Consider the following 19,158-nt stretch of genomic DNA (forward strand, 5'->3'; position numbering starts at 1 on the left):
AAACTCTGGTCTAACCTTCTTCTGCCTGGAGAGCAGCTCTCTCCAAGGACTCGGACAGAGAGGGCCTTTCCCGATTCTGCTGCCTGTAAATGAAGCCTGAGACCTTCTGCGGGAAAGTTGTGGGCCTTCTCTCCTGAGAGCAACAAGCAGGAGAGTTGGGAGACTCTCAAACACACAACAGGAATTGCAAGAAGCTGTTCTATCCTAGCATCATCTGCTCAGAGTGGCTCCTTGAGGGTCTCAGGCAGAGGAGACTTTCCCATCACCTGTTAACTGATCTTTCTAACTAGAGATGTCAGGGACTGAACTTGGGAGGTTTTTCTTGCCAAGGATGTGGTCTACCACCAAACGGTGGCCTCTCCGCATAAAACAAGCTGTCCTCTTCCACATTTATGGCGGTTGTTGCTTTGGGAAAGGAAATGCTTCTCTGCTCTTTCTGCCAAGCGGGACAGCATTTATTTATTATCCTTTTTCATTATTTCCTCTTTTTCTTTTAGTAAGCTCAGAGTGGCTTGGATGGAAGCTCTGATTAGGTCAAGACCTAGTTAGCTGCAGCAGCTTCCCAGCCTCCGGTGCTCCAAGTTATTTAAACATCCATAACTGTCCCTTTCAGGTATCCCTAGGAAGCAAATGCCAGGACTCTTGGGTCCTTGTAGTATAAATTAAAACCAGATGAAGCTTCTCCAAGTGCACACCTAGTGTTGTAAAAGGACCCAGCAGAGCTGTCCCTGCAGTGGAATGTCAAGTCAATAATTAAGTTCTCACAGTAGCACCTTAAAGACCAACTAAGTTAGTTCTTGGTATGAGCTTTCGTGTGCATGCACACGAAAGCTCATACCAAGAACTAACTTAGTTGGTCTTTAAGGTGCTACTGGAAGGAATTTTTTTATTTTGACTATGGCAGACCAACACGGCTACCTATCTGTAACTGAAATAAGTTCTCACAGGCATTGAAGAACAACAACAACATATTTATACCCCAGCCATCTAGCTGGGCGGCTTCCAGCAAAATAGTATAAGTTTAAAACAACAGCAGCAGCAACAACAACAACAACAACAACAACAGTGGTACTCCCTCACATAAATAGTGAGAGGAGTAAAAACAAAACAAAACAAAAAAAAAAAACCAAGCAGCAAGGTCAGCCAGGAAAACTGGGACCTAAGCTTTGCTGTTGTGTAGATGTGGCCTTCAAGGAAACTGGCTCTGAGCATGCTCAGAACAGGTCATCAGAACAAACTGGCTCCTGAGTCTAACTATAGCAGCAGACCTATCAGCGTTATATACTATGGCTAGATTGCCAGGGTGACAAAAGAAAAACTGCACAACCAGGGCTAAGAATCAGTAGCTCTGTCAAAATACAAGTTTACTATCACATGCCTTTTTCTTCTTCCTTGAGACAGATGAGCAGGACCTCCTGGCCACAGCAATACTTTTGAATCAAAATTTGGTTGAGTTTTCCAGAGAGCCGATTGGCCAGATATGTCTCCTGGTTCCTCTTGAAATTCAAGTGGAGGGTGTGTAGGACTTTGAGGGGAGGTGAAAACAATTGCTTGACATTCCACTCAAAAGGGTTGTGCCCTGATTGCCAGAATGGATCACACCCCACTGGTATAAATATTGTAAATAATAGGCAATGAATAATTTTGCAAGCCCAGAGAGCTTGAGAGAGAGAGAGATTTGCAAAAGGCAGAAGCAGTAGTAAGAGAGTACCGTATTTTTCGCCCTATAGGACGCACTTTTCCCCCTCCAAAAATGAAGGGGAAATGTGTATGCGTCCTATGGGGCGAATGCAGGCTTTCGCTGAAGCCTGGAGAGTGAGAGGGGTCGATGCGCACCAACCCCTCTTGCTCTCCAGGCTTCAGGAAGCCATCCGCAAGCCGTGGGAGCCCGCGGGAGTTCCCCCCGGGCTCCCACGGCTTGCGCAGTGCTGCCTGCACCCCGAAGCCCTGGTGCGCTGAGCAGTCGTGCCGGGGCTTCGGGTAGCTCTGCGCAAGCTGCGGGAGCCTTCCCCCGGCTTGCGCAGCGCTGCCTCTTATCCCGAAGTCCCGGCGCGCTCAGCTGTCACGCCGGGGCTTCGGGTAGCTCTGCGCAAGCCGCGGGAGGGCTCCCACGGCTTGCGGAGAGCAGCCTGTTCTGGGGACTGGGGTCGAGGGAAGCTCGGGCTTCCCCCGCCCCAGCCTAGCGCCTTGGGGGGGGGATAAATTTTTTTCCTTTATTCCCCCCCCCCCAAAAAAAAACCTAGGTGCGTCTTATGGCCCGGTGCGCCCTATGGGGAGAAAAATACGGTAGCTTCCGATGCCTGAACTTTGACCTTGCATGAAATGGGAGAAGACCCCGCCAGTTTCTGGGCCAAGGGCAAAAGACTCCTAGGAGAGAGTGGAGAATGGTTTGCATCCCACGGCTGTCTCCATCTTCAGCTCCTGGTGTGAAGCGACCTTCTGCCTCTCTCACGACAGATTTTGGAAGAACAGTGAAACATGGAAGCCCCTGTTTGTTGGTGTAGCTTGTCTCCTAGCAAGAGAACGGTAGTGCTTTCTGCGTGCGTAAGGAAAAGGCCCTCTCGCGCTCTGCAGGAGCCGGAGCCGAGCCCTTGAGCAAGCCTGACATTCAACCTTTCCCTTCCTCTTCTCGCTGTGAAAGCTGAGCGGTCTGTGCTCTCCAGAGCAGCCTCGTGAAGTGAACAGCTGCATGAGCGGGATGTAATTTAAACCGGGCGTTTTGAAGTACAGCATCTCTCTCTCTCTCTCCTCATTTCATTGATCATGTAAAACAGGGTGTGCCACGGCTGGTTTGCAGCAATTTTTAAATGCAGCTCGACAGTTCAGCGACGAGCAGTGGCCAGAGTTGCTTCAGAAGCCAGCAGTGGCAGAAGGACTGTTTGCTTTTTTCCTCCCTTCCTAGTGTAAAAAGACTTTTGGGAATAAATCCAATAGGCAGAGGGTGGGGCTGCTTGGAGATAACGATTGCTGCCAATTCCATTTTGAAACGTTGCGATCAGATTATTGCACAGGTCACAAGTGAACCATCTGGCACAGATTTTGCACCGCTCTGAATTTTGCAATGCAATTCTTGGAGGTTTTAGGCATACAGTGGTACCTTGGTTTGCAGACAGTCTAGTTTGCATACATTTTGGGTTACAAACATGTCAAACCTGGAAGTGCATGTCCCGGTTTGCGAACTTTTTTTTGGATTACTACCCTCTTTTTTTTTTTAGATCACGAACAAAAAAAATTTGGAGGCCCCATTGGTGAAAGCGTGCCTTGGGTTACAACCTGTTTTGGTTTACGAACAGACCTCCGGAATGGATTATGGTTGTAAACCAAGGTATCACTGTAGTCTGAAATGCATTTAAGCACTGTTTTCAGGGGAAACTTGCATTTAAATGGTATTAAAATATGCATCTACATCAGTGAAATTTTTCATAGGGAAAGAGTCTAGGCCAGAGGCCCCAACTTGCGGGGGCAATTGGGTGAGGGCAATTTTGTGCACATGAGCTTCGCACCTCCCTCCGTAAGCCAGGCAGACAATTCCCAGCTTTGGAAAAGAGGCACCAGGTTTTTAATACTTGAATACTCCAATTTACCGGGAACATTTAGGGGTCTAGCTTAGTCCCCCTAGTCCACGGACCACACACCACTGATCTAAAGATTATTCTTGATTTTTTTTAAAAAAAATCACATTTCTTTATTATTTATTTCAACATTTTGTACACAGCTTAATCACAGTCGTTCCGAAGCAGTGTATGAGAGACTCAGTACAGTAAGACTAAAAATGAGTCGAAACTGTAGGGATTCCATTTAAAGGTCTACGGGAACATTTTTAAAGGTCTTCAGTAGGTCTTGAAAGTTCTACAGGGAGGTGGACCTGTCTGACCTCGTCTGACCTCAACTGGAAAACAAGTTCCACGAAACATTAGTGAACCTTCAGATCCTGGTGCATTTGTGTCATGCATCCGAGCCAGTGAGGACCTCAGACAGTGTCCCCTTTGAAGAGCTGAGTGATCAATCAGGGATATAAGGGCTCAGATGGTCCTTGAGGTATCATGGACCCAAATTCAACAGAGTGTCCAGATCAAGGACAGTCATAGTACCACTCTATTCTGCCTTGGTCAGACCACACTTGGAATACTATGTCCAATTCTGGGCACCACAATTTAAGAGGGACGTTGACAAGCTGGAATGTGAGCAGAGGAGGGCAACCAAGATGATCAAGGGTCTGGAAACCAAGCCTGATGAGGAACGGTTGAAGGAGCTTGGTATGTTGAGCCTGGAAAAGAGGAGACTGAGAGGAGACATGATAGCCATCTTCAAATATCTTAAGGGTTCTTTGTCAGGAGTGTGTGCAGGAGCCAGGCCCTGTGACCAGTTCACAGGACTGGGGCCTTCCTAAGTTTGTTCTGAAGGCACGGCCGCACAGGTGAGGCCGATTGGTAACTCACAGCGCCTGGTGGCAAGAGCTGGGAAGGGATATAAGGGCAGCATTTCCCTTTGGCTCTTTGCCACAGCAACACGCTTCCTGCCTTGCTGTGTTTGGCTTCTTGCTTCCTGATCCTTGGACCCTGGCTTCTTGACTTCCTGCTTCTTGAGAGCCAGTGTGGTGTAGTGGTTAAGAGCGGTAGTCACGTAATCTGGTGAACCGGGTTCGCGTCTCCACTCCTCCACATGCAGCTGCTGGGTGACCTTGGGCCAGTCACACTTCTTTGAAGTCTCTCAGCCCCACTCGCCTCACAGAGTGTTTGTTGTGGGGGAGGAAGGGAAAGGAGAATGTGAGCCGCTTTGAGACTCCTGAAGGGGAGTGAAAGGCGGGATATCAAGTCCAAACTCTTCTTCTTCTTCTTCTTGATCCTCGGACCCTTGACTTCTTGACTCCCAGCTCGCTGACCCTCGGACTCTTGGCTTCTTGGCTCCTGGACTCTCATTCCTGCTCCCACCCCACCATCTTGCCCCCAGTCCCGACGCCCTCAGCTGGGACTTCGATCGCCCGTAGACTGGACTGTGACACTGTTGCATGGAAGATGGAGCAAACTCGTTTCCTCTTGCTCAAACCAATGGCTTCAAGTTGCAAGAAAGGATATACCAACTTAACATTTGGAAAAAAACTTTCAGACAGTAAGAGCTGCTCAGCTGTGGAACGGACTCCCTCGGAATGTGGTGGACTTTCCTTCCTTAGAGGTTTTTAAGCAGAGGTTGGGTGGCCATCTGTCATGGATACTTTAGCTGAGTTTTCCTGCATTGCAGGGGGTTGGAATGGATGATCTTAGGGGGTCCCTTCCAACTATACGATTCTATGGAATTGTTAGCACCTTGTAAATTCATACAAAAAGTTTGAACCTGATCTGGCAGCATATAGGCAGCTAGTGCAGCCTTTTGATCACTGGAGTTATGTGCTGGGAACTGTCTGTCCCCATCAGCAGTCTAGCTGCCACATTTTGCACCATCTGGAGCTTCTGGGACAGAACCAATGGTCGCCTCACATAGTGCGCATTGCAATCATTGAGTCTTGAGTTTGCCACTTCATTAATCGCTGTGCCCAGGCTACCCCTGTCCAAGAACAGCTGAAGCTGGCATACCAACCGAAGCTGCTAAATGTCATTCCTAGCCACTTGAGCCTCCAGCAACAAAAACAGAACCTTCAAATCTGTTCTTTTGAAGGGAGTACGGCCCCATCCAGAACCTGAAACACGCTGGAATGGGGGCTACCAACTCCCAGTGTCTCTGTCTTCCCAGGGTTCAAGCTCAGCTTCCTGGTCCTCAAGATCATTTACGGCCTGTCCTGGACTCAGATGTTACAGAGAAGTAAAACCCCCTCAAAGATAAGGAAAGAAGTATCCAGCCTTCTGATACAAAAGGAAAAAGGAATGGGGAGGGAGGAGGAAAACAAGCAACTTCAGGTCCCAACTTTTCCGCAAGGTTTCATAACGCCCAGGTAGGGTGGCTATTGCAGAAGGTTGTGGTGGATCCAAGTGGCCAGTTTGATGGAGAGGGACTTGCTGGTCTCGCCAAGCTCTCTGGTGCAGCCATGTTTAACAGACCCCAGTGGAGGAAGTTATGGGATTTTGTATTTCTACATTTGTCAACATGCAGTGAGAGAGAAGAAGAAGAAGAGTTTGGATTTGATATCCCGCCTTTCACTCCCCTTCAGGAGTCTCAAAGCGGCTAACATTCTCCTTTCCCTTCCTCCCCCACAACAAACACTCTGTGGGGTGAGTGGGGCTGAGAGACTTCACAGAAGTCTGACTGGCCCAAGGTCACCCAGCAGCTGCATGTGGAGGAGCGGAGACGCGAACCCGGTTCCCCAGATTACGTGACTACCGCTCTTAACCACTACACCACACTGGCTCTTGAGAGAGAGGAGGATCCAAAGGTCATTTTGGTCCTGGTAGAACCAATAAAGGAGGCCTCAACTTTCCTTCTTTTTCTGCTGCCATAGTATTCACTGCTGACAGTTTAGTGATGCTTCGACGGTCCTGCTTGTTCCCTTCCCTGCTTCACCCCTTTCCACCAATTGTACTCACTTGCACTGGTCCTTGGGTAGCAGATTGGTTCCTCTTTCAAGCTACAGAGCAGTTGAGATGCTTGTGAATATTCCGTAACACCACTGAAGTCTAATTTCCAATATTGCGAAGGCAAACCTCTCGCAGCCGATCATAGCAACTAGCTATGGATTATTTTAAAAACTCAGCCTATATTTGTGTCCCCGTCTCCCTGCCTCTTGTCTCGTTTTGAGGGCAAAGTGGCGAAAAGCACCGCTTTCTGCAAACCTGTGCTTTAATCTGACATCTCATTTGCCTCTCTACCACCGTAAATACCTCAAAGGATTATCCAAAGCGGCTTTTGATATCACAAATAGAAGTGTTGGATAGAGTTCATACTCCCCTCACCCCGCTGGCAAGATACCTCATTTTTTTAACAGCTCATTGAGAAGTGAAAGATTAAGGAACTGAGATTCAGACTCTGAAATCTCCATTTACGAGGCAGGGGGTGGAAATGGACGCTTTGCCTGGAACCTTAAAAAGTTGTTTACAATTCAAGTCAAGTTGGGGGTAGATAACCCTTTTCACTTTGAGGGCTGCATTCCCCTATTTATTACATTTATGCTCCCACTCTGGGATGTGACCCATGAGAGGCAGTCAAGTACAACATTCCTTCTAATGCTAGAGAAGACATGCAGGTGAATGTTTGGTCCAGCCAATCAAAACATCCTGTTCCTCCTGGCTGCAGCATCCTTCCTTTTGCATGTGGTAGAAGGCATGACCTTACCTGTCCAGGTAACGCAAGGACAAGGCATGTTGCCACACCCTCTCTTTTTCACTTCCTTCTTTGTTTGACCAGTTTTTAGCTAGGACTGCTCTGGTCCAAATCCTTCTGACAGCCATTTCAAAATCCACCAAACTTTCAACAAAATCTACTTACGAGCCACACTTGCCTGAGCAAACATTATGTATTGTCAATCATGTTGTTTGTAACATCCCATCCTTTACACCCCAAATTGCATGCATTCTTAAAGGTAAAGGGACCCCTGACCATTAGGTCCAGTCGTGACCGACTCTGGGGTTGCAGCACTCATCTCGCTTTATTGGCCAAGGGAGCTGGTGTACAGCTTCCGGGCCATGTGGCCAGCATGACAAAGCCGCTTCTGGCGAACCAGAGCAGCACACGGAAACATCGTTTACCTTCCCGCCTGAGCAGTACCTATTTATCTACTTGCACTTTGATGTGCTTTCAAACTGCTAGGTTGGCAGGAGCAGGGAGCGAGCAACGGGAGCTCACCCCTTCGCAGGGATTCGTACCGCTGACCTTCTGATCGGCAAGTCCTAGGCTCTGTGGTTTAACCCACAGCGCCACCCGCGTCCCACATGCATTTTTAGTGACACCTTAATTTCTTGCACTATCTTTTGCTGGTACAAAACATATGAATCCACACACAAATGTGGAATGTAATCCACTGAGAGCAGTCAAGTACAACATTCCTTGTTTTCCTAGAGTGGACATGCAGGGGAATGTTTGGTCCAGCCAGTTGAAAACTTCCTGTTTTCCTCCTGGCTGGAGCACCCTTCCTTTTGCATGTGACTAGAGGTGGGCGTGAACTTACCTATCCAGGTAACACAAGGACAAGGCATGCTGCCACACCCTCTCTTTTTCACTTCCTTCTTTGTTTGACCAGCTTTTAGCTAGGACTGCTCTGCTAGCTTTCAGCCAGCAGAAGCACTGGGATTATTCCCCCATAAGGGGTAGATCCACATGTACTGTATATATTTGTAACTAAGCCTGCCTTAGTTACAAATGTGTAACTGCAAACTGATGTGAGTAAACGTATTTTATTGACTTTGAATAATTGTGGCATCTTTATTCTTTTAAGAGGGATTCAAGGGAACTTACCAAGAATGTACAATTCAATCTGAGACAGACTGAATTGTATAATAGTGAGAGGCTCACACAAGCCTGCAACCAGCTATCTGCTGTGCATGTTAGAAGGGGAATATAAAAGGTAAAGGTACCCCTGCCCATACGGGCCAGTCTTGACAGACTCTAGGGTTGTGCGCTCATCTCACTCTAGAAGCCGGGAGTCAGCGCTGTCCGCAGACACTTCCAGGTCACGTGGGCAGCGTGACGAAGCTGCTCCGGCGAAGGGGAATATAACTACTAAGTAAAGGAACTTGCTAGCGCAGGTTAGGAAGGATGTTAATAAACAATATATCCTCTCCTGCCACCCTGAACATTCCCACACCCATTTGCTATCATGGCACCCGAGGTGGTTGTCAAGGGCCATGTCCATCTCCCACATTTAGAGCACTGTTATGCCACTTTAAACACACACACACACACACACACACACACACACACAGCTTTATTGTGCTCCATAGACCCAAAATACACAGCACAGCGATAATATATATCAACAGTTACTAAGGAGTAAGAGCAGCCTTGCTAGCAGCCATAGCTACCCTCAAAGGATTCTGGGAGCTGCAGTCTGTTTAGGGTGCTGAGAGCTGTTTGCAGACATGCACACCGCCCTGTTTTCCCTCACAGAGCTACAATTCCCAGAGTGGCTTAACAAGCAAGCCTTCTTCCCAGGGAATTCTGGGAATAGCAGTGCTCTGAGCAGCAGCGCCAAGTTGCGCCCAACATGAGGGGCCCCCATCGTGTGTGCATGAAGTCACACGCACAATGCCCCCCACCCAAGTCCGGCCCTGCCCCCCCACTAGATTTTGCCCTGTCTCTGAGGGGAATGGGGGCCGCTTAAAACAATGCTCAGCATCCATGACAAACTGCCGCTTCCAGAATTCTTTGAGGGAAACCATGGCAATTGTTATTGTTATTATCATTTATTAAATTTAGATACTCCCCTTCATCACAGAGCCGTTTACAGTATATAAAAAAAACTATATGCATGACACAATAACACCAAAACAAAACAACACTCCCCACACATTTCCCAAGGGATTCTGGGAAGTATAGTTCAGGGAAGGGAATTGAGGTCTGTCAGCACCCTTAACAAACCACAATTCCCAGAATCCTTTGGGGGAGACCAAGGCTGTTAAAATGGTATCACGGTGATTTAAATGCATAGATGGAGACAGACAGGTTTTCTATGTAAATCTCTTTCTCCTCCCTCCCACTCCTCTGCCACAACAATATATTTCACTAGGGCTTAGAACCCCAATTAAACATGCAAATTGGATATAGCATGCACAAATACTTAATAAGAGAAAGAGGGACCTCAGTTGTCCATCATCTTGTCTGCTTTGGTCCTAAGCCAGCGGCCATTTCTGGCGGCATCAAATTCCATCCTTTTATCTGGCATTATGTGGATAAGTGCTTCTTCTTTTTTGTCTGCCCCAAATTTCTGTTGGCAGCATCGTGTAATTTCATATGAGGGAGCATCTGATCGTCCCGTAATTGCCCTGCAACATAGCAATTGATCTCTTTTCATCTCAGGTGTATAATTTTATAGGCAGAGCTGGACGGCGCCTTGATTTGTTCCCAAGGCTAGCTCCGCCGAGAGCTTTCGGTGGACCATAATTCAGAGCACTTCGCGAGAAGCAAAATTAGTCGTCGTTCCTCCACCTTGTGCATTGGGTGAACGCCTTAAATTGCCCACTGACTCACGCATGAAGGAATCCTTCATTGTTTGGAGACTAAGCCCAGAATGTTTCAAGCATGTGTCAGATGTCGCTGATGAAAAACTAAATATGAAATTGCAGAAGAGCAGCAGCGTTGGCATTCACAGTGTCTAGCCTCTGGTGAATGACAGCCAGCTAGGCATTCTGCAACGAGGAACATTGACCTCTATGACTTCTCGTCTCCAGACTGTCGGTGATTTGCAGGAGGGACTCAGATTCATACTGGGAATGTAGGTCTACAAAAGCATTCTGCCACCCAAGTGCCACAAATCCACCTTGTTTTCTTGAAGGCCACTTTGTGGTTAGGTAGGATTGCCATTTAGGGATGCAGGTGGCGCTGTGGGTTAAACCACAGAGCCTAGGACTTGGCGATCAGAAGGTCGGCAGTTCGAATCCCCGTGATGGGGTGAGCTCCCATTGCTCGGTCCCTGCTCCTGCCCATCTAGCAGTTTGGAGCCCAATAAAGTAAAATCTACCTAGGTACACCTACCTGTACTCAGCCACAAAGTTCCCTGGGTGACCTTGGGTTGCTCACTCACTCTCAACCTAACCTAACTCACAGGGTTGTTGTCAGGATGAAATGGGGAGGAGGAGAGTTATGACCTTGAGCTCCTTGGAAGAAAGGTTGGGCAATGAGTGTCCACGTAACTTTCTCCCCAGAGTAAGACACTGAAAGGCTAATTTATTGGGTAAATGTAATAGTACCTGTACATTTTGTGTCATATTTCAGGTTCTAGAAAGGCTAGAAACTCACTCTCTTTTAAAAATGAAAGCTGGGGATCTGGGGATTATTATTCATTTGGGGGGCCCACTGCCCAACCACCAGACACCCCTTGGTTTGATTTAGAGTATGTCCTGTCTGCCCCAGCTCTAATCTCTGATTCTGCAACACTTCTTCCCCTAACAAATCCTGTGTTTTCTCTTCTTCCTCCCTTCAGTTTCCCTACTAACAAATCTTCTTGTCTCCTTCCTTTCTCTCAGCTGGTTCTGCAGTGTGATTCTTCCGCAAGCCTGCCCTTCTCCGCTCTGCTGGAGAGATACTGTGAAGAATGGTCCTCCCATCACAATTTGACAGGTAATAATGACCTTGAGATAGTGTCTAATTAGTAGGGGATGCCCACTGGCTTAGACAGCTTAAAAAAGCAAAATTTGCGGCAGAGAGGTATTTCAGTCAGTTGTGGGATTTTTTGGCCATGATAGTGAAATGGAACCTGCATATTCAGAGCCATATTACCTCCAAATATCAAGTATTAGAGACATGCGATGGGTTAGAGCTGTTCCCTTCTTGCCCTTGTCTATGGACTCCATTTCGATTCTCTCAGTTTCTCATTTAACCAATCATAAATCCAGCTGTCCACATTTTGCAGCAATCTGCTTTCCTTTCTCTTTTAAACATCTCATGCAAATTTATAAGCATCGTAGGGTTAAATTTCTCCCAGTAAACACATTTTATATGCAGCCTTGACTAATGTAAGCATTTTTGCAATCAATCTTTCCCAATAGAATGCATTTTTATATGCTGTTTTCGCTTTCCCCTGCTAGTTCTCACATTCTTTTGAAAAGGGCAAATTTGATAGATTTGGATTTAAATGTGCACTGAATAAAATTTCTTCTCCTTCCCCTACTTCCAGATGACCTGTTTTATGGAATATTTGATCCCTATATGTTTGTACAAAGCTTACAGGGAGGTTAAATTATGTCGGCTAGTTGCTGAGAAATCGTTCTGATTTCTTTCTGGGGAGGTTATACGATGTTGCATCCAGCAAACGTCATCCCATTCCCAGTGGCTTTTATGTCAGTTTCCTTATCTCGGAAAGACCGGTTTGTGGGCAAGGACAGAGGACTCAGCTACATTAGTAAAGAAACAGTGATTTGAATGCACTATAATCATGCAACACCAGGGGGTGCCAGAGAGCAAGAAATTTTAAAACACGATTTTCAATAGAGTTTTTTTCTTTTGTTATAATGATCTAATTTCTGACTTATTTATAAGGTCCCCCCCCCCCCGGCTCGATCCACCAAGGGTTTGTGGCACAGAAGCTGCAAATCAGCTCTAATTGCACAAACTCTGAATTTGGTGGTGCCTGAAAATAGTCTGGGAATACCTTCAGAAGCCACCTTTCATGACCCTAAAGGGGAATATTTCTTTTGGAAGAAGGGGACCCATATTATGCATGTCCCGTCAAAATGTTACTTTTAGGGATGGGCAAATCTGTCAATCTTGGTTTCTCTCTCATTTTCCAATCTTAAGTTCCCTACATTTCTTTTTTCTTTTCTTTTTTTATTAAATCTTTATTGGTTTAAAATACAAAGATACAATCATACAACGAAGGCAAGTATTTCAGATTTAAATACAAAAAGAAAAAAGAAAGGGGGGAAAAGAAAGTTTTTGAAACAATGATAAAAAGAAAAAAGAAGAAAAAAGACCAAAGATTTATACAACATTATATCTATCAAATTATTATTATTATTTTGCAAAAAAACTTCCAATCTTTCTTGTTATACTTTTTCTGTTGTCATGGTATTATCATGCAGTTTTGTTTTATATCCTTTTTCATACATTCCACTATAATGTTTATATCATTTGTCTATTTCCCTACATTTCTAGTTCTCTACATTTCTGCTTACAACTCCCTCTTCCTTCTCACACTTTCCTCTCAGACCTCAAGCTGAGAGATCATCTTTAACTAGTTTCCAGGCCCAATTCAAAGTGCTGGCTTTGACCTACAAAGCCTTAAACAGCTCAGGACCGCAATACCTCAAGGACCGCCTCTCTCCATATGAACAAACCAGGTCTCTGCAAAGGAGCCCCTTTGTGTGCCTCCTGCATGAGACGTCTGGAGGGTGGAAAGGGCCTTTTCTGTGGTGGCTCCCAGCATCTGGATATTCTCCCCAGGGAGGTTTGGCTGGCACCTCCGTTGTACATTATACACCTTTTGGCACCAGGCGAAAATGTTCCTCTACAACTAGGACTTTGAAAGATTGCCCTTTTAAATGTGTTTGGGGGTGGGGTTTACTGGTTTGTTGTTGCTCTTATTTTTATTTTATTATATTATTATTTTTTCTATGTGTTTTGTGGTTCTTTTATTGTAATATTATGGTATGAACTGCCCCGAGATCTGTTAATGAAGGGTGGTATACAATTCTTCTTCTTCTCATCTTCATCATCGTTATCATGAACATTATTACAGTGGTGCCTCGCAAGACGAAAAGAATCCATTCTGTGATTCTCTTCGTCTAGCGGTTTTTTCGTCTTGTGAAGCAAGCCCATTGAAGGATTAGCGGATTAGCGCTATTAGCGCTATTAGCGGCTTTTAGCAGCTTTTAGCAGCTTATCTGCTGATCGGATCAGCTGATAAGCGGCTTAGCGGCTTAGAAAAAGGGGGGAGGGGAGAAAACCAGCAGGAACTCGCAAGACATTGTCGTCTTGCGAAGCAAGCCCATAGGAAATTCATTTTGCGAAGCACCTCCAAAACGGAAAACTCTTTCGTCTAGCGAGTTTTCCGTCTTGCGAGGCATTCGTCTTGCGGGGCACCACTGTACAGTGGAATCTCGGTTTTCACACGTAATCCATTCTGGAAGACCGTTCAGCTTCCGAAACGTTTGAAAACCACTTACTTCTGTTTTTTCGCATTTGGGAACTGGAATGTTTGAGAACGGAGCCATTTGAGTTCTGAGGTTTAACTGTATCACTATTATTAAACTATGCTCTGAGAGAACATGGGAGCAGGCTTGGCTGCCTTGTTCTTCTCCAGATTTGTTAGCTAGACTAGAATTAGATACTTTTCTATCCAAGTTATAGATTTCCTGCAGGAAACAACTTTGCCATTTCCCCACCTATGAGCATCTCTGTGTGTGATTGCAACAAGTCTGCTCTCAAACCAAGACCTGGCAGCTTAAAGGCTGCTCACTCTGTGTACTAAAAGGGGTTTCAGTAGGTAATTGACCCCTGTTATCCCAATGCAGGGTTAAACCACAGAGCCTAGGGCTTGCCGATCAGAAGGTCGGCAGTTCAAATCACCGCAAAGGGGTGAGCTCCCGTTGCTCGGTCCCTGCTCCTGCCAACCTAGCAGTTCGAAAGCACGTCAAAGTGCAAGTAGATAAGTAGGTACCACTCCAGTGGGAAGGTAACCGGTGTTTCCGTGCACTGCTCTAGTTCACCAGAAGCGGCTTAGTCATGCTGGCCACATGACCTGAAAGCTGTACGCCGACTCCCTCGGCCAGTAAAGCGAGATGAGCGCCGCAACCCCAGAGTCGGCCACCACTGGACCTAATGGTCAGGGGTCCCTTTACCTTTTTTATCCAAATGCAAGGCATTAAAGACAGCCTGCTCATGCCCCCTAAGTTGGCCTTCTGCCCCCAGGAGCACACTGTCCTTTGATCACCAGTGTCCAAATAAAACTCAGCTGCCGATCCACCCGACTTCTGGGTCTGAACGGAAGTGCCATTTCTGCGGCCTGTCTGCACCCGCCAACACTGCAATTGTTTGCTGATTTCCTGAGTTCCTCCTTTACAGTTATTCATTCCGTTGGGTAACTGCTGGAAAGCTTACAGCTTATTTCTTATCGGTTAATTTCATTAAATGCAACTCCATTTTCCTTCCAGACAAGCCAGATGAAAAGACTATTCATCGCGGAGTGGTTTGTTGTTGTCGTTTGGCTTTCTCTTCCAAATTAAGCTCTCTTCTTTCTTCATTCTCTCCACCCCGGCTTCAGATTTGTGGTCTTCTTAAATAAGATTTTGAACACCACAATAAAACTGCAATGTAGTTTGCAACAAACAAATCTGTTATGCTTCCCTGCCCATGAAATTGGAACTTCCCAAGTGCGTTGGCATTCAATCCTGGCAAATGGTTTAGTTCTCAACTGATGGATTTTATTTTATTTTTTAAATTCCTCTTGCTGCTGTATGATGGTGGAAGGCAAATAACTAAATTAGTTCGCATTTAAAGGCAAACTTGGCAAATTCACACTTTCCAAAGCAATATGTCAGTAGTGGCCAAACTCGGCCCTCCAGCTATTCTTGAACTACAGTTCCCATCATCCCTGACCACTGGTCCCGTTAGCTAGGGATGATGGGAGTTGTAGTCCCAAAACAGCTGGAGGGCCAAGTTTGGCCACCACTGCAATATTTGGACTCAAATGCAGCCAGCCTTCAAAATTCATGCTTTTTCTGAATTTGGCAATGCAGTTCTCCAGCCAAGCAGTGTGCACAAGAATGCATGTATTGTGCGCAACGTGTGCATGTAAAATTTATGTAATGGTGAGCATAACTTTCAAAGATGCACTGTATTAGGGGAAATGGTTGGCAAAAAATGTTTCTATTTCTCGAAATTGAATACGAAATTTGTGTTTATTAGGAGAAATTCACAGCAGGCCACTGAGACATTACAGTGGTACCTCGGGATGTGAACAGGATCCATTCCGGAGCCCCGTTCGCATCCTGAAGCAAACACAACCCGTGCGTGTGCGCGGATCGTGTTTCGCCGCTTCCACGCATGCGCGTGATGTCATTTTGACCGTGGAGTGCAACCCGAAAATACTTAACTTGAAGCAAATTTATCCCGAGGTATGACTGTACTGTGGAGATTTTGTGGCTTGTTTGTTTGCTTTTAAGGGAAATTGCAGACTGCCTCAGTAATGTATTTTAAGAGCGGAAAAATGAGAAACGGAGAGAACCAAAAAAGGACAGATTCACCCAACCCTAGTTACAAGAGGGGAGATTTCAGTTGAACATTAGGGGGAAATTCTTATTGAGAAGGGTAGTTTGACAATGCAGCTAGCTGCTTGGAGAGGTGGTAGAGGTCTTTAGGCAGAGGCTGAGCAGTGATCCATTGAGGATATACAGTGGTACCTCGGGTTAAGTACTTAATTCATTCCAGAGGTCCGTTCTTAACCTGAAACTGTTCTTAACCTGAAGCGCCACTTTAGCTAATGGGGCCTCCTGCTGCTGCCGCGCCGCCGGAGCACGATTTCGGTTCTCATCCTGAAGCAAAGTTCTTAACCGGAGGTACTATTTCTGGGTTAGCAGAGTCTGTAACCTGAAGCGTATGTAACTTGAAGCGTATGTAACCTGAGGTACCACTGTACTAACTGGATTTTTGCATTGAGGAGGAGGTTAAACCAGATGCCTGCACAGTGGTACCTCGTCTTATGAACTTAATCCATTCTGGAAGTCTGTTCTTAAACCAAAGCCATTCTTAAGCGGAGGCACACTTTCCCTAATGATGATGATGATAATAATAATAATAATAATAATAATAATAATAATAATAATTTATTATTTGTACCCTGCCCATCTGGCTGGGTTTCCCCAGCCACTCTGGGCAGCTTCCAACAAAGATTAAAAATGCATTAAAATGTCACACATTAAAAACTTCCCTAAACATGGCTGCCTTCAGATGTCTTCTAAATGTCAGGTAGTTGTTTATCTCTTTGACATCCGATGAGGCCTCCCGCCACCGGTGCCCTTCCACCGTTCGGCTGCTGTTCGTAGACAGAGGTAAAGTTCACTAACCGGAATGCTACTTCCAGTTTTGCGGCATTCATATACCAAATAGTTCGTAAACAGGGCTGTTCTTAAACCGAGGTAACTCTGTACAACCCTGTGCAAAACATCTGCATGAAAAATAGTGTAACCCATATGGTCAGCTTGAAGAATGACTGCAGCAAGTATATGTGTTTGTGCATAAGAGTAGGGATGTAAGCAGGCATCAATTTCCACCCCCCAACCTGTACCCACTGCACGCAGTACTGTTTCCATTCCACTGCAGTTCGACTTCTGCCAAAAGCTACATTTTTTGCCTCTCTGTGTGCTGCAAAAAAATTACATTAGGTGCGGAACACAAGCAATTAATTGCGTATATTGCATTGTCATTAACTTATTCCACCACATTCATTGCAATGCAAAGGGAACATGATACAATTGGGGGGGGGGAATCAATGTTGTACCATTTACGGACTGCAGGCAACACCAGCAGTGAGTACCAGTTGTATTTGTCAGACTGGTTTCCGTTCCGGACGCCGGATGGCTAAGCAAAGACGGACAATTTCTGCTCCTGTCTTGGTGTTTATCGGAATTCTCCAACCTCTCTCGACAAGAGGGCAGACATTTGCCATTAAGATTTTAAAAGAAAACCAGGATTGTGTGTGTGTTTGTGAGCCAGCTGCGTTCAAGACGCACAAGAACCACTTTATGAAATCATCATCATCATCATCATTTTTAATTTGTATACCGCCGTTCTATCTTACAATACTCAAGGCGGTTTACAAGCTGAAGAAACAAAAAATGTACATCTTATAACAATCTAATGCAATACAAAAATGTGATAATAAAACATAACTTTAAAATAGGCAATCTCCATAAAAAAAAGTCCAGTAGTGATGTATGGAAGTGAGAGCTGGACCATAAAGAAGGCTGATCGCTGAAGAATTGATGCTTTTGAATTCTGGTGCTGGAGGAGACTCTTGAGAGTCCCATGGACTGCAAGAAGATCAAACCGATCCATTCTGAAGGAAATCAGCCCTGAGTGTTCACTGGAAGGACAGATCCTGAAGCTGAGGCTCCAGTACTCTGGCCACCTCATGAGAAGAGAAGACTCCCTGGAAAAGACCCTGATGTTGGGGAAGATGGAGGGCACAAGGAGAAGGGGATGACAGAGGACGAGATGGTTGGACAGTGTTCTCGAAGCTACAAACATGAGTCTCACCAAACTGCGGGAGGCAGTGGAAGACAGGAGTGCCTGGCGTGCTGTAGTCCATGGGGTCATGAAGAGTCGGACACGACTAAACGACTAAACAACAACATCAAAAAAGTAACATTCAACAATCATTAGAATAGTATAAAATAATAATATCAACATATACACGTTAACCAGAAATCCACTCAACAGTTACAATAATATCTAAACGATAATCAATAAAACAATGGCAAGCCACAGTTCATAAAACAATGCAATAACTTGGAAGACCAGGGTTCAGAACCCCACCATGAAGCTCATTCGGTGACCCTCACCTACCTCACAGGGTCGTTGTGAGATGGAGAGGGGAAGAGCGCATCAGTTGTGCTGAAGAACTACTTGGTCTTAGGATCTATGCCTTTTAACGCTGCTCTGCTCTGCCCTCAATCTGCCTGGCTTCTCACGAACAAGACTGACCTTTGTTTCAACTGAAGAATGTTCCCCGTTCAGCCACGCAGCCTTTTTTGCTTCCCAAAATAAAAATGACAAAGGGGGTTTTCAAGTGCATTTGTATCGTGTGGGTGAACGGAACTAGTCCATTGATTTTCTTTTTCTCTTTTTGTACGTGCAACTCTTCCTCGCTCAGTAAAGCTCCCTCACTTTCTCGGGCGCCTAGGTGTTGATTTTCAAAACTTGGCAACATCGTTCGCTCATGGAAGACTGGAACTTGACACGCACTCCGTTCGCTAACTTTACAATCTAACGTGTTTGCAAATGGGAGGGATAAAGTGTCTTGATGCTTTTGGAGCACTATCGATCCTGAATTTTAGCAACAATCTGCGCAAAGCACTTTTGAAAGAAGGTTACCTTGCAGCATAGCATGGAACAGATTTCTGTCTCTTCCTTCAGTTCCCCTCTGCCCCGCATCTGTTGGGTTGCTGATTTCCTTTATGAGTAAAGGTAAAGGTACCTCTTACCGTTAGGTCCAGTCGCGGACGACTCTGGGGTTGCGACGCTCATCTCGCTTTACTGGTCGAGGGAGCCAGTACCACTCTGGCGGGAAGGAAAACGGTGTTTCCCTGCTCTGCTCTGGTTTGCCAGAAGCGGCTTTGTCATGCTGGCCACATGACCTGGAAACTGTACGCCGGCTACCTCTGTCAATAAAGCGAGATGATCGCCGAACCCCAGAGTCGGCCACGACTGGACCGAATGGTCAGGGGTCCCTTTACCTTTACCTATTTTAATACTTTGTTGGAAGCTGCCCAGAGTGGCTGGGGAAACCCAGCCAGATGGGCTGGGTATAAATAAATTATTATTATTATTATTATTATTATTATTATTATTATTATCCAAAGA

The 19,158-nt window shown here is 45.8% G+C and overlaps 1 protein-coding gene across 2 annotated transcripts in view; it reads left to right on the forward strand.

Moving 5' to 3' along the window:
- Positions 1–19,158, forward strand: part of CRHR2 (corticotropin releasing hormone receptor 2) — a 210,135-nt gene that overhangs the window by 15,569 nt on the left and 175,408 nt on the right. For both annotated transcript variants that reach the window (XM_083467114.1, XM_083467115.1), the window contains one exon: positions 11,106–11,199. In XM_083467114.1, coding sequence (XP_083323240.1) covers positions 11,106–11,199 — 94 coding nt within the window. Of the gene's footprint in view, positions 1–11,105; positions 11,200–19,158 lie in introns of those variants that run through there.

This window comes from Podarcis liolepis, assembly GCF_965112155.1.
Source record: "Podarcis liolepis genome assembly, chromosome: 12".
Classification (NCBI taxonomy): domain Eukaryota; kingdom Metazoa; phylum Chordata; class Lepidosauria; order Squamata; family Lacertidae; genus Podarcis; species Podarcis liolepis.